Source organism: Sycon ciliatum, chromosome 4 (assembly GCF_964019385.1).
Source record: "Sycon ciliatum chromosome 4, ocSycCili1.1, whole genome shotgun sequence".
Taxonomy (NCBI): domain Eukaryota; kingdom Metazoa; phylum Porifera; class Calcarea; order Leucosolenida; family Sycettidae; genus Sycon; species Sycon ciliatum.
In genome coordinates this window covers 8,988,608-9,010,927 of record NC_088646.1, presented here as the reverse complement: position 1 = coordinate 9,010,927, position 22,320 = coordinate 8,988,608, and the positions used below count along the sequence as shown (strand labels likewise).

Genomic DNA, 22,320 nt, shown 5'->3' with positions numbered 1-22,320 from the left:
TTTTGCATTTGATGCAACATCCGTCGATGATCCGACCTGCAACGACGTAGAAATCACCATGTAAAAAATTATTTTCGGAGCAAACGAAGCATGTAAATCGCCATAGAAACATGAAGCAGCCAAGACATGCGATGCATATGCGCATCGACACCGTACATACGATTACGAGAGACACGGAACCTGGGAACGTTGATTGAAGGGAGCAGAATTGTTATTTCAAATAATAAATTTCTTTACTGTGGGGGCGTCGATCCTGCTTGTGGTCGACGCTGTCCCCATTCCTTGCTTCCCTAGACTGTCCTTTATCTTGTCTTGTAAGTAATTAGTTGTAATCAATAATATTCTGTGTTCAATAGCTGCACTGAATAAATCTTCCCCATGACAATTCCAAGTATTTAATTAATAGTTGGACTAGTGCAAATACCTGTACTGAACAGTGAACGATCCTATCGTTTCGGACAAGTAGAACTGCTGCTTTGTTGTTGGACTATAAAGCTCTGGAGGAGAAATTCTGATTAGTGGTCCTGACCAGGAGTCAAGAGTCAGCCTCGTCATAAAGGCCAGTGACAGAGGACTGTGTGTTGATTGTCGCATAGGCCTTCGCAATTCTCTCATGTTTTCCTTCCTTGGACGTCCACTGCACGATCTGGCTATATATACGCTTGGATTGGGGCTGAGTTAGCTGCCATGCCCTTTCTGGTGAAAGCTGCTGAGCAGTCGGCGCAGCAAAAGCAAGCTGTGCGCCAGCATATCTTGCAGCAGAGGCGCAAAGAATCTGAGCGAGGTGAGCTTCTGCAGCGGCAGGCGCTGGAGAAAACCTCCGTAGAGCAATGCGATGCACAGATCCGTGAAGTAGAAGCTCACCTGGAGGAATTGCATCAGCGAAAACACGACCTGTTTACAAAGCTCAGACAAGTTCTTAATCAGGAGGATGATAAAAGAAGGAAGACACAGAAGAAAGAGATGCGTGAACGGCAGCGTGAGGCAAAGCCCCTTGCCAAGCCCCTGGAGAACATGGCTGTTGATGACAGGACCACAGATAGGACTGGAAATGTTCTACCTGGTACACCACGTAAAGACGCTTCTGGAAGGTGGGCCAAAGACAGTGGAAAGCGACAGCGAAGTCCATCACCACCAACTGCTGGGCATCACTACCCAGCGAAGCGTGTTGCATCAGCACCACAGTCTCCTGGGGGTCAGTATAATGAGCAAGCTACCTTTGCACAGAGCCAGGTGAATATGCACAGACAAGCGCTACTGCAAAACCCGCAGCTGTCGGGCGGACAGCATCGGCGCGAGTCACACATGCATCCCATGCATCATCAACAACAACAGCAACCGCAGCAGCAGCAGCAGCCGCCACAGCAACCGCACCAACACCATCAGCAACAGCGACATGTGCAGCATGCTGTACCAATGGCCATTGAGCACGGTGACGGCGCCAGTGGTAGTGCGGCAACGGGAGGAGTGACTGCAGTGCATCATGGTCATCACCATGTGCATCGCAGTAGCAGCGGCAGTAGCAGCCATCTCGACAGTCCCGGCAGTGGTGTACGGCACTCCTCGGTACCCCCTGTGCAGCAACTTGTGCCCTCGGGGTATCAAGTAGTGCCGACCCAGATGCCAGCAGACATGCAGCAACAGCAGCAGCAGCAACATAGTCAAATCGGTGTGATGCATCACCACCAGGTGCAGCCGCAGCAGCACCACCACCACGGACTGCTGCCGCACCCCACTGGTGGCGATGGGGAATACCCTGAGCATGGTGATGTGCAGCAGCGGCTTGTGCACTTGGCGGGTGCCAATGTAGCACCGCAACAGCAACACGTACAGATCATCCAGCAACAACCCCAGCAGCAGCAGCAGCAAGCACCAGTACAACATGCGTATGGCCATGGTGCATACACTCATCGTGATCAAGCAGCACAGTCACATCAACAACAGCAACAACAACAGCAGCAGCAGCAGCAGCAGCAACAGCACTATTCCTCCATGCGCAGCAGAGGTAGCTATCATGGGTCCAGGTCTAATTCTTATTATTGATGAGAACCTGTCAGGACAGGTTTACTGCTTTCTCTCACTACTGCTGGCAGTGTGTATGAAGTGCATAGACTTTTTCCTGGCTATTAGTATTAGCCCATCCAGGCAACCAACACAGTGTTCTTGCTATGTTTAAGGTGTGTGCATGCGTGCGAGTGTGTGTGTGTGTATGTGGCTAGTACTTTGAAGTATGTATGCATGTCTGTTGATGTGTGCGCGTGTTCCCGTTTTTATGTATTACTATAGTAACTTTGGCTTTTGTTCTGTCTGCTATGAGACACAGAGGCGATATGACTCTCGATGCTCACATGTGCTGCATTGCTTGATCGTTTTTTGTTTTGTTTTTTTTAATAGTTCAGCTCCTGCCCGGCATGAGCATGTACTGGCGAGGCGAGGTCGAAACTTGTGTTGTACCTCTGTTGGTGCTGGTACCTCTGCTGCTTTGTCACAGTTATCGTTGTTAGTTTTTAAGAAGGCTTGAAGTTTGAAGTCCGCATTTCCCGATCTATTCTCTAGTAATGTTTCCATTTGTGTTCACTGTTATCTCTTCTAACGTTATAATTATATTATGAGTGTTCAGCTGAGCTTTGATACTTCGAAATATTGTCCTCATCATTGGTAATATTTCTACATGTACATCAGGCTGATAACAGTCTGGGATATCTCAGCCACAGTCCCATGTCAGGAGTGTGCAGCATGGTTGTCGCGCGAGTGGGTCGATCTTGATTATGATCACAATGGGGATGTGATTCTAGCCTGCATAATGCCTTGTATCAAATCGGTGACCGTTGGTCTCGGCATTCCTTGTTGCTGTTGGCAACGACAGGACTGTATCCCACCCAACGCTGTACTGTTACAACGCGAGAATAATGCCAAGACTCAGTGGCAAGAGCACATGATCTTGGTGTAGCGATGATAATGATGACTGTACAATGAATGACGTACCGAGACCAGGACAAGAGAACTGATACATCATGGTGAAGACAGAACAGAAGAGAGAACAGGAAAATCATCGAGTCGTCTACAGACTCAGTGGTAATTATTTTATGGTCTAAACTAAAGCCGAGGAAAAATCCACTGTCAAGACGTTACCAATAGCAACGCGTGTGACCTACTCACGATCAGTCGGATCACGTACTCGCTGGTGCTCGCGCGATCACACCGATTCGCGCCTAGCAGCCTATGCGGCCGGCAGTATGCCTACATTTTCTTCAAAATAATTCTTGCTTCTTCCCCTCCGAGTCAATCTCTGATCACTCTCAGCTAGCTGCACTACCTCCTCCTTGGTCCTTTCAGCGGATCATTGAGAGAATGTATTTGTAAATAAACTGCTGATACTGTTGTAGAAAGCCTGAAAGGGGAAAGAACAAGGAAATAGTCCCTCGGCCCTGCCTTCCGTCTTCATGGTATTGGTAGTCGCTTGCTTGATCGAAGATTGAGGTTAGCATTCATGACATCAACCGGTCCTAGGTCTTGCACTGACTTTGATCGACTCCAGGACCTGTGCCTAGCGGACTGCTGGCGGTGTTAGTTTTGAAGAAAAAAGCACAGTGCATGTACGAGTGTAGACAGTTGTGACCATGTCCCAGTTCCGAGCCAGGGAATGGTGGCGAACAGTAGCGGGAGACGGCAACGAAGAGTTCAACCCGTCGGCGATGTGCGTGGCCAACTGCGACAACCAACCAACAGGTAGCAAGATCGTGGTGGGCAGCCTGAAGGGCTGCCTGCGCGTGTACCAGCCAACACCGAATGGCTTCCAAGCCAGCGATGTACTGGCGGAAAAGAACCTGGGAGGCGATCCCATCCTGCAGGTGATGTGTGGTCGGTTCGGTGCGCACGACAAGGACATTAGCATTGCTGTGCTCATGCCAAGGCGCTTGGCTGTCTACAGTCTGAGGAAGCAGAGCAAATCAGCACAGGCTGCCAGTGGTGCTACCACTGGTGGCAGTAGCGATAGTCAGGCGGGTGCAGCATACACACTCGAGGAATGCTACCGCCACGCGCTGAAACACGTTGCTTACAACATGTGCCAGGGCTCATTCGGCAAAACCGACGGCACCGAGTGCATCTGCGTGCAGAGCCTGGACGGCATGATCTACACGTTTGACGCGGCCGTCCTGCATTATGGTTGCTATCTACCTAGCTTTCTGCTGCCGGGACCCATCGCGTACAGCCAGAGTCTGACTGCATTGCTGACAGCTTCGAGCACACGCCAGGTACAGTGTTTCAAGTACACGGCCATTGCCAAGGCTGCTACGAGCCACGGGCTTGACACCCTGGCATCACAGTCCACGCAGCGCGTATCTCCCGATTGGTCCGTTGACCTGGGAGAGATGATCCTGGACATCCATGAGGTGATGATAGACTACGATCGAAAACGAGCGGTGCCGGGAATAGGTGACGTTGAAGAGGACGAAGACGACACGTGCCTGATGGTGCTGGGAGAGCGGTCACTCTTCTGCATAGGTATGAACGGTGTCATTCTCTTCGCCAAGAAGCTAGACTCACCGGCCTCCTGCTTTGCGCCGTATGCACTGAGCTGTGCCCGGCCCGACAGGGCGGGCGAGAAGCCGTCCGTGGAGGTGCTGACGCTGCTATCGTATCACGACAGCGGCTCCCTGGCCGTGCTCAGCAACACGCGCCTAGCGTGGGCCACCAACTTCCCAACGTCCACTCCGATAGCAGTGGCAGTGGCGTCTTTCGGCAGCCAGGACAAGGAGCAGCGTGGCCTGATCGTAACATTAGGTGACAACGGCTGCATCACATGCTCCTACCTGGGAACCGAGCCTCTACAACAAGTCAACCCACTCTCACAGAGACGCAATACGGACGTGACAACAGGCGATATTGAAAAACTCATGCAGCTCATCGACTCCATTGAAAAGCGCGAGGCACCGCCGGAGGACATTGATGTGAAAAAGGTGACGACAGAGCTGCGTGTTGAAACCCAGCAGAGACTGATCATGGAGCTTCCACCTGGAGAGCTCGTGGCTTGTTTTGGCGAGGGAAATGAGGGCGCTCCTCGGCCATGCGCAGTCGTCAAGCTCACAATACATGCCCCGAGTGAAGGTGGTGCACACGAAGTCGCCGTTACTGTACGCTGTGTCGAGCCCGTCATCGTCAACCCGCCTGGTATAGTCGTCAGTCGGGTCGCTGCTGGAAGCTCCTCCGAGCTCCTTTTCCACTTTTTCGTCGCTAGCGACACAACCGTATGCAATGCGTCGGCTACAGTTGTGGCTTCTTACACGTCCGCCACTGGATATCCCAATTCACTGGTGCATAACATCAGACTACCCATTACACTCTTTGCCAAGTCCGTCAAGGTGGTGAAAGATGCGGCGTGCAAGATGGTCCTCAATAGCAACAAACCGTGCGTCGACCTGTTGGAGCTGTTCAGCGATGTTGAACGCCAGACTGAGTCCCAGAATCACAACGCCCTGACGCTTAGTCTCCCTGGCGGCATGTCTGTATCAATACTGGCCGCCAAGCACTCCAACCGCTATCGCATTCAGAGCGAGGTCTTCCAGGCTCTCTGGATGGTGATGGAAGAATTTGCAGACAGGCTGGAAAAGTACTTCTCCACTACCGACTCGACCAAGAGTCAGACAGCTCCATTGGAGCTGAGCATAACAAGCGATCTACCACTGAAGGAGTATTTTGCACTGATTGATGACCACCTGGAGAAGCGGAAAGCGCTCAACGAGTCTCTCACCTCCCTGGAGCAGCGAGCTGCTGAGTTTCGCATGCTACAGAAGCGCTTGCTGATTCGCATAAAGCAGCAGACACCCACCCATCTGGGATGCCTGGACATGCTGCTCAGTCGTAGCTACCAGCACATTATGGACATCCTGGACATAGAGGAGACACAGCGCCAGGAACTGAATCGCAGCAGTGTGGAGTTAAGTGCTGGTACACGTACCATGCTCATTCTTCTGCGCTTCTACCTGCGCCTGACGCCGGAAGAGGTTGAGATGTTCGGGGCAGTCCTCTCTCCTGAGATCAGTTCGCCAACCGACCCAATTGGCTGGGAGGAGATGACAGATGCGTCGCTAATACACGTCATCAGCACTCATTTCCACAAGACCAAAGATGAGTCGGAGGTTGTGCTCGATACAAATCTGACCATGCCAAGCAGCTCGATCGAGCTGAAGCGGCATATTGCTCTGCTCATCAAACGAGTGCAGAATTCGAGGGGTCTTGCTGAGCCAGAGGCCGAAGCTGCTGACTAGCGCCGCATCGTGAAAGCCGTACACACCTGCTGCAAGGATTTTGAACACGGGTGACAGTCGGCTGCATAGAAGTTAGCACTTTCCTACAGTGGTGTTCTGACCTTGAGTGACAGAAGCGCGATGTCAAACAGACCTGGCAGTGAATACCAACAGGGTTGTCCGGAAATAGGCGTCACTCACACCAACGACGATATTCGCAAGCTTAGATCCCGTGATTTGAAACAGCATCTCTTCACTGTAAGGCGTGGAGTGGACTCACCTGATGATGGCATCAACACTGAAGTTGCCAGTGTCCAAGTGCGTTCAGCTGACTTGGTAAGCACATCTCAGTGTCGGGTTGGCGATAACTTAAATATCCCGGAAACAATGGTTTCGGCTCCGCCCCGTTCACGGACCACATGGACGCTGCGTCATAAAGCTGGATTTGTAGTGTCACCAATTCCGACTTCCACTATCACTGCATGTGTGTGTGTGTGTGTGTGTGTGTGTGTGTGTGTGTGTGTGTGTGTGTGTGTGTGTGTGTGTGTGTGTGTGTGTCCACACAAGCTAGGCTGTGCACATCTAGTAGTAGCACTTCACTGCCAGCACTATACCAAATGCAGGTCTTTGACGTTTAGCGTTCTATAATGTGCTCTCCCCAGTCTCTTATGCCAAAGGGCCACATCGTGCTGTATGTACTTTGTAGTGACCTGACAGTTTCATTTGCCTTTTCAGTCGAAGAGTCCATGAAGTTGACTAGGAGCTAGCACTGCTGACTGTACAGTTGTGGTGCCAATTGCATTTCGTGCTCACGGTCTGTCCTCTTGAGAGACACTGCGTTTGCAACATTGACCAGTCGTCCAAGCAGCTCCAGACTGCCAGCCTTGAGCGCCTATTGAATCATTGTCTATAAGCCGGCGTAATAAGCATTGTTCATAAACCAGCATACTGACCATTGTTTGTGCAGTGTAACGTTATAATTATTATGTCGCTAGTCTCAGGTACGCGACATGGTCTGTGCCACTCAAGTACAGCCTCCCTGCATGCTAGACTGTCTGCTTACACCTTGCCACACCAGCATGATGTACTTGACAGTAGACCCCATATCATACCCAGGCTAGCCAACCATCAACTAGAATCATAATCGGTTATTTGGATATTGTTGTAACATTGCCGTATTGACTAGTACTACTGTATACCGGCACACATACTGTGACATAGTTTAGTCTCGGATGATCATACTGCTGCACTAGCAATGAGAAATATCACCAGCCTCTGTTATTTTTATAATTATTTTTATTTTTATTACTTCTTTTGAAGTATACTGAAAGGGACGCTACTGGCCAATGCCTGATGATGGCGGATACGAGTGTTGTGCTCTGGGAATGCCATTGGGGCATTGGACAACCCTGCCGGGGTATTCGATAAGCCTGCTGGGGCATTGGATAACCCTGCTGGGGCATTGGATAACCCTGCCGGGGTATTCGATAACCCTGCTGGGGCACTTATTGGATAACCCCGCCGGGGCATTGGATAACCCTGCTGGGGCATTGGATAACCCTGCCGGGGTATTCGATAACCCTGCTGGGGCATTGGATAACCCTGCTGGGGCATTGGATAACCCTGCTGGGGTATTGAATAACCCTGCTGGGGCATTGGATAACCCTGCTGGGGCATTGGATAACCCCACTGGGGCCGCACATTGGATAACCCCACCGGTGCATTGGATAACCCCACCGGGGCATTGGATAACCCCGCCGGGGCATTGGATACCCCCCCCCCCCCCCTGAACACAATAATTTATTATGTGAATCAACGCGACGCCCGGGCAGGTCTAATAATATATTGATAAGGCCAAACGAATACGGTTTTAATGCGTTGTAGTAGGATCGCGATCATCATGATCATGTAAACAAATACAGTCATGACTCCTGTACTTGAAAGCCTCTGGCAAGTGCCGTAGTGGCATGTGTCCCTGTATACCAGGTATACCAGGTCACAGATATCAGCAAGAGTACATAACCCCCCCGGGTTATGTACTCTTGATATCAGTGACAGCAAGAGTACGGGGGGTTATGTACTCTTGGTGACAGTGGTCTTGCCATCTGTCCCTGGGGTACATCCGTGGAGTGTGGTCGGAGCACGGGGATTCCCCTTTTCCAGACAACGTGGGTGCTCTGCTTTAAAAAAAATCGTTTCTGGGGTTGATACTTTTCACTTCTCCCTGCTGCTCTGTCCTCTGCCAAGGATCTGATCTACAATGGACAGTCTTTTTCTATGGTAGATTTGAGGCCCAGAATACTGTTCGCAGATGCAGTGAAGGACTGTTTCGAACAAACACCCAAGACCACTTGCGGCAGTACTGTGTGATGAAAATAACGCCTATTGTCAGATTTTGCATTTGGATGTCAAAGGCTACTGAGCTGAGTAATCTGAGCGCCCCGTCTTTTCGGCAGTGACCAAGTGTTCTACCTTCTCTCAGACTGAGTGACATGATGCTGGCCTGGAATGTATATTCGTCATCACAACGACACTGAATGAATTACGTGTGCAGGCCCTGGATAAAGAGAGATGGCCTCGTAGAATGAAAGGCACTGCTTGCGACTTGGGTGATCCAGATGCAGTGAAGCTAGTGTAGTAATGATGTCAGGGTGGTGGGCCCCTGCCGCGTTTAGCCTGGCCCTGTACGTGTACACGTGTACGTTCAGATCATACATCCACCCGGATGAGTTCTTCCAGTCCTCCGAGGTCATATCAGGAGGCTGGTTTGACATTGTGCACTACACACCATGGGAGTTCACAGGCACAGCGCCATGCCGCTCCGTTTTCTTTCCTATGCTGCTCTTCACGGCGTCCGGCTCGTTCTTGGCCGAGCCTGGTGGTAGTATCTTTCTGTACCGGGCCATTATGGCATTATTGTTTGTTATCCTCATCTGCTATTTCCGCTATATGCTGAGTATGTTCAGCAAGAACACATCCTGCCTGCCGCTGATGCTGTCACCCATATGGTATACCTTCATGCTTCGGCCATTCTCTAATTCCATCGAGGTCTACTTGCTTGCTGGTATCATCATGTTGAGTTTTCCTGGTCTTACGCCTAAGGGCAAAATCGGCGTTTATCTTGCCATGGGGTTCTTCAACCGACCAACGTTCGCTTTCTTTGCCGTTGTTCCAACGCTGTCCTGGCTGTACAATGTGCTTGTGCATTGCCCGAGGCCAGCGGAACGCCGGCGCTTGATCGTCCACAACCTGCTACTGCAGGGGGCTGGTACGTCACTGTTCCTCGTTGCCTTGGACACGGTGTACTTCAGTTACCACAACAGGGTGAGTGCTGTTGCTTCTTGTGGTGCTGGCGCTGTGCAGTGTTGCCCAATGTTGCGCAATGTTGCACACTTGGATTGCTGTACAATTCATCCTCTTGAATACCTCAATCCAGTACGTATTCTTAAGTTGTGCACAACGGTCATGCGAAATCCCCGAGTGTTCTTCCTGTTTCACAGACCAAGGTCAGGCTGCATAGGTGTTTGGTCTTTTGATCATAGTACCCGTGCTTGTCCTCCACATTAGTGTTGCCAGTGCTATGCTTTCTGGCATGATCAAGCGCTGGCGCCACACCTGCTGCTTGGACTATCATAGGGCCGTAGCGGCACACCGTATGTGCAGTGTATGGTGTAAATCACATGTTCCTTGTATCATCGCGTCTCGTCGATGCCTTGTGTTATTGTTGCAAGCCGATGAAATACATGTGCCGTGGATCCGTCTGTGTACACATAATGTATGTTCTTGCACCTGTTCATGATAGTAGCCTGAATGGTTTTATTACTATTACGTTGGAACATCGAACGCTCTACTTGTTTCCTGTGTGTATGTCTGTACACGTGTGTGTGGTGTGTGTATGTGTGTGTGTGTGTGTGTGTGTGTGTGTGTGTGTGTGTGTGTGTGTGTGTGTGTGTGTTTTCATCTGACCACAATACCAAATCCCCTAGGCATGGACTTGTGGAAGCAATGCACCCGTACCCGCACAGATTGTGGACTGGACAGTGCACAAGCTAACTGGCTGTTCTCCTTCAAGTCCTCTCTCCATTGTGCTGACGCCGCTGAACTGGCTGCACTACAACATGCATTCGTCTAACCTGGCGGAGCACGGCATTCACCCAAGAATCACGCACATTGCTGTCTACATGCCGATGCTGTTCGGAGTGCTGGCCGGGATCTTCTTTGCCTTCTGCGCCCACTGGCTGCTGTACCGGGATCTGAAGAGCTCAGCAGCGTTGTTCATACGGTCACCGAGTGTTATCTCATTGCATGCTTTCCATGGCGGCCTGAACTGGAGAAACGAGCCGCAGCACAGCTGGCAGGAGAATGAATGGCAAACGGTTAAGCACGCTACGTACCTCCTGACAGGAACAATACTCGTACCCTTGTTGGCGCTCTCTACAGCTCCACACCAAGAAGCTCGTTTTTTGCTGCCACTCGCTGTTCCCCTGATAATCGGATTCGCCCATCACATCCTCAATTCGCGCTTGCTGCTTAGCCTGTCCATTGTGCACTGTGTACTCCTCTCGATTTTCTTTGGCATCCTACATCAGGGCGGTGTCATCCCGGGCCTGCAATATCAGCGTCAGCATCTTCGTCAGGTCCCGTTTGCAGGCCGCCAGGTGCACTATCAACATCATCTGCTGTACTACAAGACCTACATGCCGCCACGCACGCTCCTTGCCTGGCCGAGGGCCCTCTCTAGCCGACTGCACGTGCATGATCTGGCCGGTTCACCTCGGGAGAAGCTGCACTCCTTGGTGAATAGCTTACACAACGCTTCCACGCAGTCGCCGTCGATGTTCCACGTCTGGTTGATGACGCCGTGCAGTGTACGGATGCGAGACTGGGCGTACAGGACTCGCACGCATCTCAACATCACGGTTGAGGCACGCTTCGGACCTCACCTGAGCATGGAGGACCCACCGCATTTGCTGACTAGAGAAGACTGCATTCTCAGTGACTCGCACTGCCACGCGGCTACTGAGCGCCACTACGCCATTGCACCGGTGCTCAACTTCTTGCAGTTCAGCATGCGCATGTGCTTGTATAGAATTGAATTTCACAATGCAACATGTTCACTGCCTGCAGGAGCTGTCCCATTTTAGGGAGACCTTGCTGGACAAGGACAATGGTTTAGGTACCAGCTTTTGATAATGCTGAAGCCACTTGAATTCCTCTGCAGTACGAAGTACATTCCAGATGTCAGTCTTTGACAGCAATGCAGGTAGGTGCCACAAATCTCATTTACGAAATATATATAATGTTTAGCTTCATCTGCGTCCCACTCCCAGATACATTTGTTGCGAAATTCCGTTCGACCATTATTTACGCACGTTGGATTTGGTTCTGGTCCTGTAGAGTCCTACCGTAAAAGCCCCTGTATACGCCCACTCGAAAATACGCCCACCCTCCGTGTACACGCCCAGTCAGGGGAAGTCAACACTTTTGTTTCAAAATAGCGCCCATGCCCATGTATACGCCCAGGTATGCCGGAAACACAAGTTCATGTACAGGTACTGATACCCAATACTTACTGCTATCCCTATTTCAAGTATACGGCCGGTTCCAAAATAACGCCCGTACCCTTGTATACGCCCAGGAAATCGAGGGTGCTATTCTATACGCCCGGGGCCTATACACGGGCTTTTACGGTATGTCTGATGTCATATATGGTCTAAGTGTACGTGTGAGTATGGTGTGATGTGTGACGTTTATGGTGTGTGGTGCATGCAGGAGTACGCGTTGTCAGAGTCTGAGAATCTGCTTCCGTCTGTGTGAGAGTGACTGTCAAGTGAATGCTGCTCATGCGCGTAGTGCTAGTTTGGATTGGGAGTGAGAGTGATGTGTGATTCATGGTCATGTGTTCTGTACGTATTGGTCCTTGATTCGTCGTCTCGATTTGCCGTCGCTTTATTACTTGTACTGCATATACTGCTTGTTCTTTGTTGTTCCCTTGTCTTTTTGCCGTTGGATCTTTTTTTTTGTTTGACTTTCGCCGTTCTCCTCCTCTCCTGCGTTGTTGTGTGGCAGGGGCCAGGGGAGAAGGCATTTCTATTTCACATTGATGTGCATACACCATGTGGCTGGACCACACTTGATGCCCATCAAACCTTTGTTGAATAGGAATATATGTCCATTTCCATTGACAGAATTCCTACCATAACACAACGAGTTCTCTCTTCTCCCTTTTCCTTCTTTTTCATTAATATGGCGGGTTGTAAGTTGCGCCGTTTTTACCTGTTGCTCTCGCTATATCTGTTCCATTGGGTGTAAATAATTTTATAAGTACTGTACTCGCAAACTCCATTGCAGCCACTTACACATAAGGTTTCCTCTTAACACTCGATCATTGTCTCTTCGGTGCAGGCGCTACTTCGAAAAAAAAAGTGTTCACCAATTTTTCGAGCCTGGCCCATCAGGGTTAAAATGGTAAATGCTATCTATTGCAATACCAGTGCTGCCAAACCGTCCGATTTTTCGGACAGTGTCCGATTTTTGAAGGCTCTTCCGAAAACCGGTCCGAAAAGGGAAACGTCCGAAAAGCAGCAAAAATGTCGGAGATCATTACTTCCCTATGCAGAAGTCCTGTACTTTCACTTTTCAGCGCAACTGAAGGCACAAATCACTCTACATTTGCTTCTAAAAAGGCTAGCGCTTGGCTGTGGATTGTGGAAGTGCAAAGTAACATGCCTGGATCAGGCTGGATGGCATGTACGCTGACAGTCTGTACAGAGTCAGTGTGCGACCACACTCATCATTACAAAATTCATTCAATGTGAATGCATTGCGAGAGTTGGCAATCTCGGAGGGCCGGCTGTGAGGTTTTGGAGACGATGGTGGGTAGGACAGTGCCCTTGTATTTTCCTGTTTTTTGTTTGTTTGTTTTTTTGCGTTTTTTCACACATACAATTTTTTTCATTTTTTGGTGTTATGTTCTAGTCATTCACAAAATTCATGACAATTCCGGGGTTACCATGGCAACAAAGCGAATTTTCATGGTGTTTTAGGCGATATTTTGAATTCTCTGTAAAAAAAATTGCCGAGGCCAAATTCGCACCATGTGGCCAGCTTTGGCGATGAAGGGTGTCCAATTTGGGGCGAAAATTATTTGGCAGCACTGGTATTCAATACCCACGTCACTTGTTGTCAGTTCAACATACATGACATTGAACATGCACGCATCATGGCCGTGGAATAATTAATAATAATAAATGAACTGTGGCGCACAAGAGCTCATGAGTGTGTTCCACACACCATGCATGTGTGTATCAAATAGGAGCACAAGGTACGGAAGAACACTGTAAAATCCAGGGACGCAAGTCGTCAAGAGACAAAGGAGCATTATGACTACATTGTACTACTGTTACAATGTAGTAATCAAGACACATACCGGTCATACAGGATGTGCTAGCATACTACACAAAGAGTCACAGACTAGGCCAAATTACCAGTATAGAACTCAAAGGCACACGTGGTAAATAGATGGATAGTAGCATGAGAACATTATCACACTGCATGGTTATTTTTCTTGATGGTACTTGTAGATAGATGAATAAATTAATGATGAGGATATGATGGGTAGACACTCACAGACAGATGCTTTGTATAATATTATATGGAAAGGGGCATGTGTGTGTGTGTGTGTGTGTGCGCGCTCGCGTATGTGCGCGTGCGTGCATACGTGTGAGAGAGAAAGAGGGGGAGAGTAAGAGGGAAGATGCTCATGCATCCGGGCTTTGCTGATTTCAAAAGCTCTTCGTCAACGGTGGCAAAAGGGTAATACAACCCCCACACTTGAAAGTTCACTTTCTCTTCTTCTTTGCAGGAGGTTCACTTGCAGAAGAAGCACTAGATGCAGTGGTAGTTGCTGACGGGCCGGCTTTTCCAGATTTCACCGCACCGATTGGGCCATACGTCTTCTTGTAGTCTGCCGCTAGCTTCTCAATGTGCTTGACATAGGCCGGGAGCGTCTTGAATTTCCTCTTGATACCATCTTGACTCATGTAGCGCACCTTGCCATAGACAGCGCGTTCCGCGTGGGCCCGGTCATGCTTGCCGAAAATCCAGGCAACGCCTGTGTAACCATTAGCATCGCGTCCATCAAGCTCATATTTGTTGTTCAGGTACAGTAGCCACTTGAACGCCGTGTCCACGTCCGTGGTCCACTCGAGAACCTTCTTGCCCCAGTACATCCTGAAGTATCCATGCATCTTGCCCGTGACCACCATCTCCAGATGAATGGCGTTCCAGTACGGGTCGTGCGTCTGCCCGCTCTCCAGCCTTGCAAGGTCGTACACATAGTCGCGTTTGTCATCCCGGTGCGCGGCAAGTGTTGTCTTTGCCCAGTCATGCAGGCACTCCAGCGAGTCATACTGCGGGCAGTACCAGCAGAAGTTGATGGCCAACTCACGCCGGATCATCAGCTGCTCTATGAAGTTATCCTTGCCAGTCTTGGATGCCTTCGCTGCTCGTACAGCTAGGATAATCTCAACTGGAGAGATCTGGCCAAAGTGGAGATAAGCGGAGAGGTAGCTTTGCGAATTGTCCATTGGCTCGTCGCGACCTTCGCCATACTTGGACAGCTTTGTATCAATGAACTGCTGGAGACACCGCTGTGCTTCTGACCGGCCGCCGATGAACGATGAAACACGCGGCACAGATCGGTCAACGTCCAATCCTGCCAGTGCGGCATCAACATCTGAGAGGTCCAATTTTGGTGCAGCCGTTCTCGATTGCAAGTCCACAATGGACATATCCTCCAGTTCCACACATTCTACTGGCTTCAGGTATTTGCTTGCAACTGATTGGATCTTGCCGCGAATAGTTCGAGCAGCGAACTCCTCCTTGTCCGATGCTGTTTCGACAGGCACAACAATATCCGATTCAATCTGCCACACGTTGCACAGTGCTCTCTCGGCCAGACGTGTTCGCCATGAACGCTGAATGCGCATATAGCCCATGTCCGTCACGACTTCGCACGCGTCATTGCTCAGCTCCGACACAACAGCCTCCGGCGAGCCTTTGAACACATCCAAGTTGATGTGCCGCAGTCGCAGAAGGTCCGATTGAACCTCGGCAAGTCCCTGAAGCATGAAGGCGTAGTGTCGCTCGTTTGCCTCCGGGTAGCCATCTGTCAATCCGAAACAACATGCTAACGGCTTGTTCAACGCATTGGCACGGGCAATGGCAAACTCTAGAGCATGGTTGAAGTCACAGCGAACTGATGCCTGCATCCAGTACAGGACATAATGACCACCAGCCACACAGTCTTTCTCATTCAGGCTACGCACTCTTTCGGCCTGCACACCCTCCACAGATACACCTCCTGCTTGTGTTTTCGACATCTTGGCTAGAGGTGAGAGCAGACTGTCGGTGCAGCTGCTGTGGCGGGAATGTGCTGCTGCTGCTGCTGCTGCTGCTGATCTAAAAAGCCTGCCACCAATTGTGCTGAAGATGACCGCCACTGTATTCACAGGCGTGTAATACCTTTTGGCAACAGTGGTCCGGCCAAACCGGCTGCTAGCTCTACCCGCTGTGAACGGCGGAGATGAGCTTCTGCCTTGTACTCCACAGCCCAGTACACACTGATTGAGTCACTGACTCGGGTAACAGCTTATTTAGCTGCTACAAGTACAAGTAGATCATGGTAGACATCGGATCCACATATACGAGTAATCACTGTGGCAATACTGGTACATGTATGCTACACAAAGAAACGTAGACGGAGCCTACTTGTAAGCAGGGAGTAGTAAAATATGTATTTTACTACATGTACTCCCTGCTTGTAAGTGACCACTCACTGGTAGTGTGATGATCTAGCCGCTGGCCCTCCGTCCCTTCTGCAATCAAGTTCCTCTACGACAAAGCAACCCGTAGTTGCACAATAAATAAAAGACCGTTGAAGTCAAAGCAAGCAGCTACATGTACAACTTACTTGTTACTAACTATTACTTACTTGTTTTCGTTACTTGTGAGTCGATATGACAAAACAGTCAGATGTCATCTGACTCAACACCGAAATGACACACTGCAAATCACCATGACAGAATACATGTAGTCACGAATGTAATCACGTCGTTTCACCTGGATCACGTGCACGTTTGCCACGGGATACCGGATCTAGAGTAAAGCCTCGTGGGGTCGCGCGGGAGTTGAAGTCGAGCCAGCTACATAATAATTGTAGCTCAGGCAGTTTTCTGTTTTCACTGGAGTCCAGTTGGCCTCACCTGTTAATGTTATACAACGACAGGATCTAGGAAAGAACTGAACTCTGAAGTGAACAAGGTGAAGCTAGCCACAGAAAACTCACGAAATCTGGAAACTTTTCAAGCAAGCAAGGCTTCCCGCGTTGTCACGTTAGTGTGACGTCACTTCACTGACTGATCGACGATCAGTGTGAAGTGTGATCGAAGATCACACTTCACAGTCTCGGACAAGTGACCAGTGCTAGTGACAGGGCGCCCGGGCCTACATATAGGGGCCCAGTAGGGGGGGACAAAGCCAAAGCTAAAGCTAGAGCCTACAAAAAGAGTATACAGTAGAGAGGTCGACTGACTAGTAATAGAGAGGTCGACTGATCTGAGCTCATGACATGACGGTCATGAGGTCGTTGGGTAGGTAGATCTAGATCTACACAGGAAAAATCCGCTACAACTATTACTTAGCTATGATCACAATTACCAGAGAGCGAGAGTCGCGTAAGTATTTTTGAAGGGGGTGGTTAGTTTCGCCTTCATGTACAGTAGCAGCTACTGCATCAGTTACTACAAGAGTAGTGCCAGCAACAAGTACTCGTAAAGACTTTCCGTGGCCCTCCGCTGAGTAGATCTACGAGTGGGAAGTGCACTAGTGACCAGGTAAGGCCTGGTAGTGGTGATGCACACTATCTCAGATACCAGTAGTCAGATTGTATGATTTTCCAACAGCTCATGCTCAAATCGGGTATGGTGATAGTTTTGCTATTGCTAATAGTACCAAGATCTTAAGAGTACATAACAGAGTACATAACCAATGGTTACCGTATTATCTCTAATATAAGCAGTCTCCAATAATAGCATGTCTCCAATAATAGAACACCTTGGGGCGGCATTCAAAAAATAAAGTGCTCAGTCTCCATTATAAGCACACTGTGTAAATTCATTATCTGTACCGGCGAAAAAAATCCTGAAATGTGTGTGTCTGACATGAATTTGGCATGGCAACATGCCTCTGAAATGAGGTTGAAATAATAATGGAACAGTCTCCAATAAAGGAACGTCTCCATTAATAGCACGGGGCGGAGATATATTGAAAAAATAAAGGACCGTGCTTATATTAGAGATAATACGGTATGTACTCTTGCTAATACGGTATTAGCAAACTTCGCTGTCATTTTCTACAGACTTTCAGTGTCTGCTCTAGCCTAGGATTGTAGGACAGCCGGGTCCGGGTACACGTGTACCTGGCGCAACCATTTCAACTGGGTCGGAGCCGGGTGGGTGCCGCACTAAATACGGGGGAGGGGGGGGGGGGCGGCGGCATGCTGCATCTAATCGCTGTGCAAGTGGGTTAGTACCGTAAAATCCCGCCAGAGCGCCCCGTCTGTCCCATCCGCCCCTCCCTGACTTCTTGTCAGGGACGTGATTGATTGTATCCTCGTATGACTCTGTCGCAGTCTGTGATGCCGTACTGTACTGCAGACGCGTGCTCAACCCCGTTGGAAATGATTATGTACGCAACAGTGCCCATCCTCTTGACCAGGGATCGCACAAACCCTGCGTTTTGTCGGGTCTGTACGACTCCTGGCTCTTATTTATTATTTATTTATTTATTTATTACAGCATCTCATAGCACAGTGAGAACACCGGCCAATACAAAGAGAGAGGGTGTTTTGGTCGGTGTACGAGATGCACGAACAGTTTTCGTAGGGGGAGTACTTTTTCATGTAGCACTGAATGGCGGCAAGTAGGACTCGCCCATCCGCCCCTCCCCACCTGAAGCGTCGAGGAGGTAGGGGCGCTCTGGCGGGATTTTTTGATAGTCGCCGACTACATGTACATGAACACACACAAAGAGCCCGAGTATGCTCTGTGACTCCCAGAGCGGACCTGGGATTCTGCGTGTGCATCGGTCTGATAATGTGACCATTGCCGTAGCCTCACTTTTCAGTTTTCACATGGAAACTACGAGAAACGACCAAAACTATAGTGTATGCTGTGTGAGTCTGCTGTACCCTAATAAATCCACGCCTCCCTTGCTGGCGAGTTGACCCTCCTCTTGTACTTAGTAGCTATGTCTGCCTGTGTGAGCAACAGGAGATGATCACAATGGTGTACAATTTTTTCAACTTCCTGTGTTATCCTTTCATCATGCCATATCCCCTGTTTGGTTGATATATTTATGATTTCCCAATGATTTTCCAATGATGCACCATGATGCAGCGGCACATGTAGTACATGTACTAGCCTAGTTCTATGGTGTCTGTTCGATTTAGTTTTGTGACTAGGACAGCCTGGCTGATGCAACCATGCCCACTGCTGAAGTGTATCCTGCCATGAAGCTTCCAATGCGCATATGGATCGCCGTGACTGGTGTTATGGCCAATGTGCAAGCCGTGCAGTGCTTCTTTGGCAGTCCAACATTCCTCGCTGAGCGTATCTACACACAACAGCCAGAACAAGGTAAGGATCGTACCGTATATTCTCTTTCTCTATTATAAGCACAGGTCTCCATTACTAGCAGTCTCTAATGTATTAGCACACTGTGAGCACCTTTCGAAACATTATAAGCACAGTCTCTATTATTATCACGGTCTTGGTGGAAATCAATGCTGCATGCATGATATCTAGCATGTATCTCTTCTTGCTCTGTATGGATGTATTGGTTGAAAAAATATAAGCACAGTCTCCTATATAAGCGCGGTCTCCAATATAAGCACGGGGTAGAGGGGTGTTGAAAAAATTTAAGCACAGCGCTTATAATAGAGAATATACAGTATTACTGTTTAAAACCGTTGGTCCGTTGCCTGTCGATATTTCTACTTGTGAAGCGACTTCACAGTATGCGTCAAAAAACAGTACTATACATGTGTTGTGTGTCCCTCTGTGCAGTTACACCGCTCACAGCACGTCTATTTGGTGCATGGATTCTACTAGCGGGCGGTCTGCGACTGGGGTGTGCATACAACATCCATAACAACCAGTAAGGCTCAGCCACAAGTGTCAACTCACGTTCGGATTGCAATGGTGACTGACTAGTGTATGTGCATGTCCTGGTGGATGATTCCATACTATTTTAGTACACGGCACATCCGTCATCCACCCTAAACTACACAGAAGATTTTCGTCCATTTCTCACCAGAAAAGATGCCACGGAAGAATGAATGGATATCGGCGGTTTGTAGTGAATTTGCATGGAATTAATTTAAAAAAAGCCTTTCTGTATCCATGGGCAACCCTGGTGTATACAGGCCCGCCGGAACCGGTCCAGTTGGTCAGGTTATCACCTGACCAACATGTTGGCCACAACAAGTGTGTACTACTGTGGAGGGCATGTGTATCCACCATATCCATACACAAACTGTATGAAAGGCCACAATACTACCGGACCAATCAAAAACAGTTACTGCTTCCGGCGGTCCTGCTGTAGTACGTACTAGCAGTACTAATGTAAAGTACAGTATAGAGATGTCCCTGTTTCTGCATGCCATGAATCTTTGACTATGACGACGTGACTTGCCTGACAGCAGGTTTTGTGTGATTCCTGTTTGCTCCAGCCTATACAACGCTACCCTTTATTCGTACATCTTGGCGTTTGGTCACTTCTCTACTGAGCTGGCTGTGTACAAAACAGCTGATGTGAACTTTGGTACTGTCGCACCTCTCCTAGTGTCAGGTAACTAGGACCATTGTGATTAGCTTGGTGTCTAGACCTGTGTGATTCGAGTAAGGTATAGGTGAAAATGCATGATCCACAGCTCGATTGGGTGTCCTTGTGCCGTGTACATGTACTAGTAGCCTCGTGTACCGCTTCATATTTCACTGAACATGTTTCACTATTTCTACTTCAGAGTAGCGTATGGTGGCAGACTTGTATGGTGATTACTACTTTAAGTACGTACCGGCATGTCATTTGGGCCGGCCTACAAGGGCACAGAAGGTAGTTTACGATCTCCTGTACTGCTATAGTTGTTTCTTGTTCATTCTTGCGCAATAACGTTTCGCTGCTGGAGTGATTGCTTGATTTTTTCCCTACTTTCTTTCTTGCTCCGTGCTGTGTAGGGTTTTCCATTCTGTGGATGCTGATTGGCCTGCGGTCTTTTCAAAAGTCTCAAAGCAAGACAAGCTGATCTTCTAATGTCTTCAGGGGAAGGGGAAGAGAACATGTGGCATTGCCACTCGCCTTGTCATCTCGTGGCTCCTGGTATTCCACCACTACAGCAGTACTTTTCGGGTTGTGGAATTCACTCACAGCCATAGGCAGCCATTCACAGTGACTACACTGTGCGGCAGTCCAGCGTGTGGATGCTGCTTGGTATCTCTATGTCATGTGACATTCTATTCTTGTTATATGCTTGGTAATTTATTGTAGTTGAACCCGTCGTTGTCACCCATCCAGTGTCTTGGCTGTAGCTGTCCCACGTCAGTACATGTAAATCCCCATGCGAGCACGATGAAGATGTTCCCTTGATAGTTGCATAACATGCTGGCTCGGATACTGAGATAGTTATGAGAAAGTTAGGATGAAAGACCACATGTACATTGTACATTGTGTGTAAATTTGTACACAGCTATCAACCTACTGGATTGTGTACTATGACTCAACGAGACAATCATATCTTGCAAAACAGTGGTCTCGATGTCAGTGGATGCACCATCTGACTACAATTATTATTATATCTCTTGCACAGCTGCGGGCCAGTTGAATGCAGGCATCTTCATGCAGAACTGGAATGCTCTAAGCCTCTTATCAAAGCAAGAGATGCTGTAGAGAACCGCTGCCACCCAAACTATTGCGTATTGCCTGCACTGCCGGTGATAACTGTGGTCTGCAGCAAGTCAAATGATCTCATCGTATCCAGTCTGAATTTGTTTGTGAAAGCTCACCCGAATGTTTCCGCTTTTAAGACAGTAGAGACGTTCTGCTCATGTTATGGGAATGGGACATCAAGAATGCCCCGATCACTCTTCGCATTTCCATGACACATGAGATATCTGTGTCCTGCTCTACGTTCACCAGTTTTCTCCAGGGAGTAGTAAATATGGTATTTACTACTCCCTGGTTTTCTCGCTAATTTGAGGATACACAGCAGATCTGTACACGGTTTCTTTGCATATGCCACCACTAGAACCTCCTCTCCACGTAGAAATCTGGACCCCAAACACATGAAACCGTACACTCCAACCCAGACTCTGTGCGTTATTGCGGTACGCTCCACGTGACGCAGAATCTTTCTAATAGGGAGTCAAAGCATCAAGGAAGATGACATGATTGAGACCATAATTTACCACCCAAAACAACGCGTGTTTCAAAAGCAGATCCGGAAGTTCTAAGTGATCCGTGGGCCATGCAACGCGCAAGTGCAGCTTTGAAATGCTGACCCAAAGCGTAGCCCAGACCAGTACCATATACATGTATATGTATAATTATGTATTACTTCGAAGTATAAATACTATAATGCAAAGTGTGCATACATTAGCCATGTCGAAAGGGGAACAGGAATGGGCCAACATGGGAGCGACGTGCACGTCGACTCGCTTTCCAGCTGCCCATGTTTATGTTACCTCATCAAGCCCCTGACTCTATGCACAACTCCAGCCTGGGCTAGTTGACTGGTCTGGCTGCACACACACACACACACACACACACACACACACACACACACACACACACACACACACACACACCTTCCTTCTTTCCTTGTACATGTACCACTGCCGTGTCCGGCTATGTGACCCCCAAAGGGGCAGACTCGGATTTGTGCTGTCCATCAGGGCGCTCGGCGGGAGTGTCTTGTCGCGTTACATTTGTGGCAACTCTCATCCTGCCATCGACG

General features: G+C 49.0%; 5 protein-coding genes across 5 annotated transcripts; 4 read left to right on the top strand and 1 right to left on the bottom strand.

Annotated features, from left to right (window-relative positions):
• The first annotated feature begins 193 nt into the window (after positions 1–193).
• LOC135814315 (putative mediator of RNA polymerase II transcription subunit 26) lies at positions 194–2,707 on the top strand. Its single transcript, XM_065327421.1, has one exon. The coding sequence runs from the start codon at positions 688–690 to the stop codon at positions 2,041–2,043; it is 1,356 nt and encodes a 451-aa protein (XP_065183493.1). The 5' UTR covers positions 194–687; the 3' UTR covers positions 2,044–2,707.
• A 564-nt stretch (positions 2,708–3,271) lies between these two features.
• Positions 3,272–7,595, top strand: LOC135814314 (protein PTHB1-like). Its single transcript, XM_065327420.1, has one exon. It carries the CDS (start codon positions 3,621–3,623, stop codon positions 6,267–6,269), a length of 2,649 nt encoding a protein of 882 aa, XP_065183492.1. The 5' UTR covers positions 3,272–3,620; the 3' UTR covers positions 6,270–7,595.
• An 847-nt stretch (positions 7,596–8,442) lies between these two features.
• On the top strand, positions 8,443–11,644 carry LOC135814312 (GPI mannosyltransferase 4-like). The gene is made up of 2 exons (XM_065327418.1): positions 8,443–9,572; positions 10,235–11,644. The coding sequence occupies exons 1-2, from the start codon at positions 8,889–8,891 to the stop codon at positions 11,390–11,392; spliced, it is 1,842 nt and encodes a 613-aa protein (XP_065183490.1). The 5' UTR covers positions 8,443–8,888; the 3' UTR covers positions 11,393–11,644.
• A 1,809-nt stretch (positions 11,645–13,453) lies between these two features.
• Positions 13,454–16,400, bottom strand: LOC135814313 (deoxyribodipyrimidine photo-lyase-like). The gene is made up of 2 exons (XM_065327419.1): positions 16,243–16,400; positions 13,454–16,142 (listed from the first exon to the last, which is right to left on the bottom strand). Exon 2 carries the CDS (start codon positions 15,629–15,631, stop codon positions 14,090–14,092), a length of 1,542 nt encoding a protein of 513 aa, XP_065183491.1. The 5' UTR covers positions 15,632–16,142; positions 16,243–16,400; the 3' UTR covers positions 13,454–14,089.
• Positions 16,401–16,839: 439 nt separating this feature from the next.
• LOC135814311 (ergosterol biosynthetic protein 28 homolog) lies at positions 16,840–21,369 on the top strand. Its single transcript, XM_065327416.1, has 5 exons — positions 16,840–17,143; positions 18,760–18,946; positions 19,376–19,466; positions 20,041–20,159; positions 20,546–21,369. The coding sequence occupies exons 2-5, from the start codon at positions 18,793–18,795 to the stop codon at positions 20,611–20,613; spliced, it is 432 nt and encodes a 143-aa protein (XP_065183488.1). The 5' UTR covers positions 16,840–17,143; positions 18,760–18,792; the 3' UTR covers positions 20,614–21,369.
• The last annotated feature ends 951 nt before the right edge of the window (positions 21,370–22,320 follow it).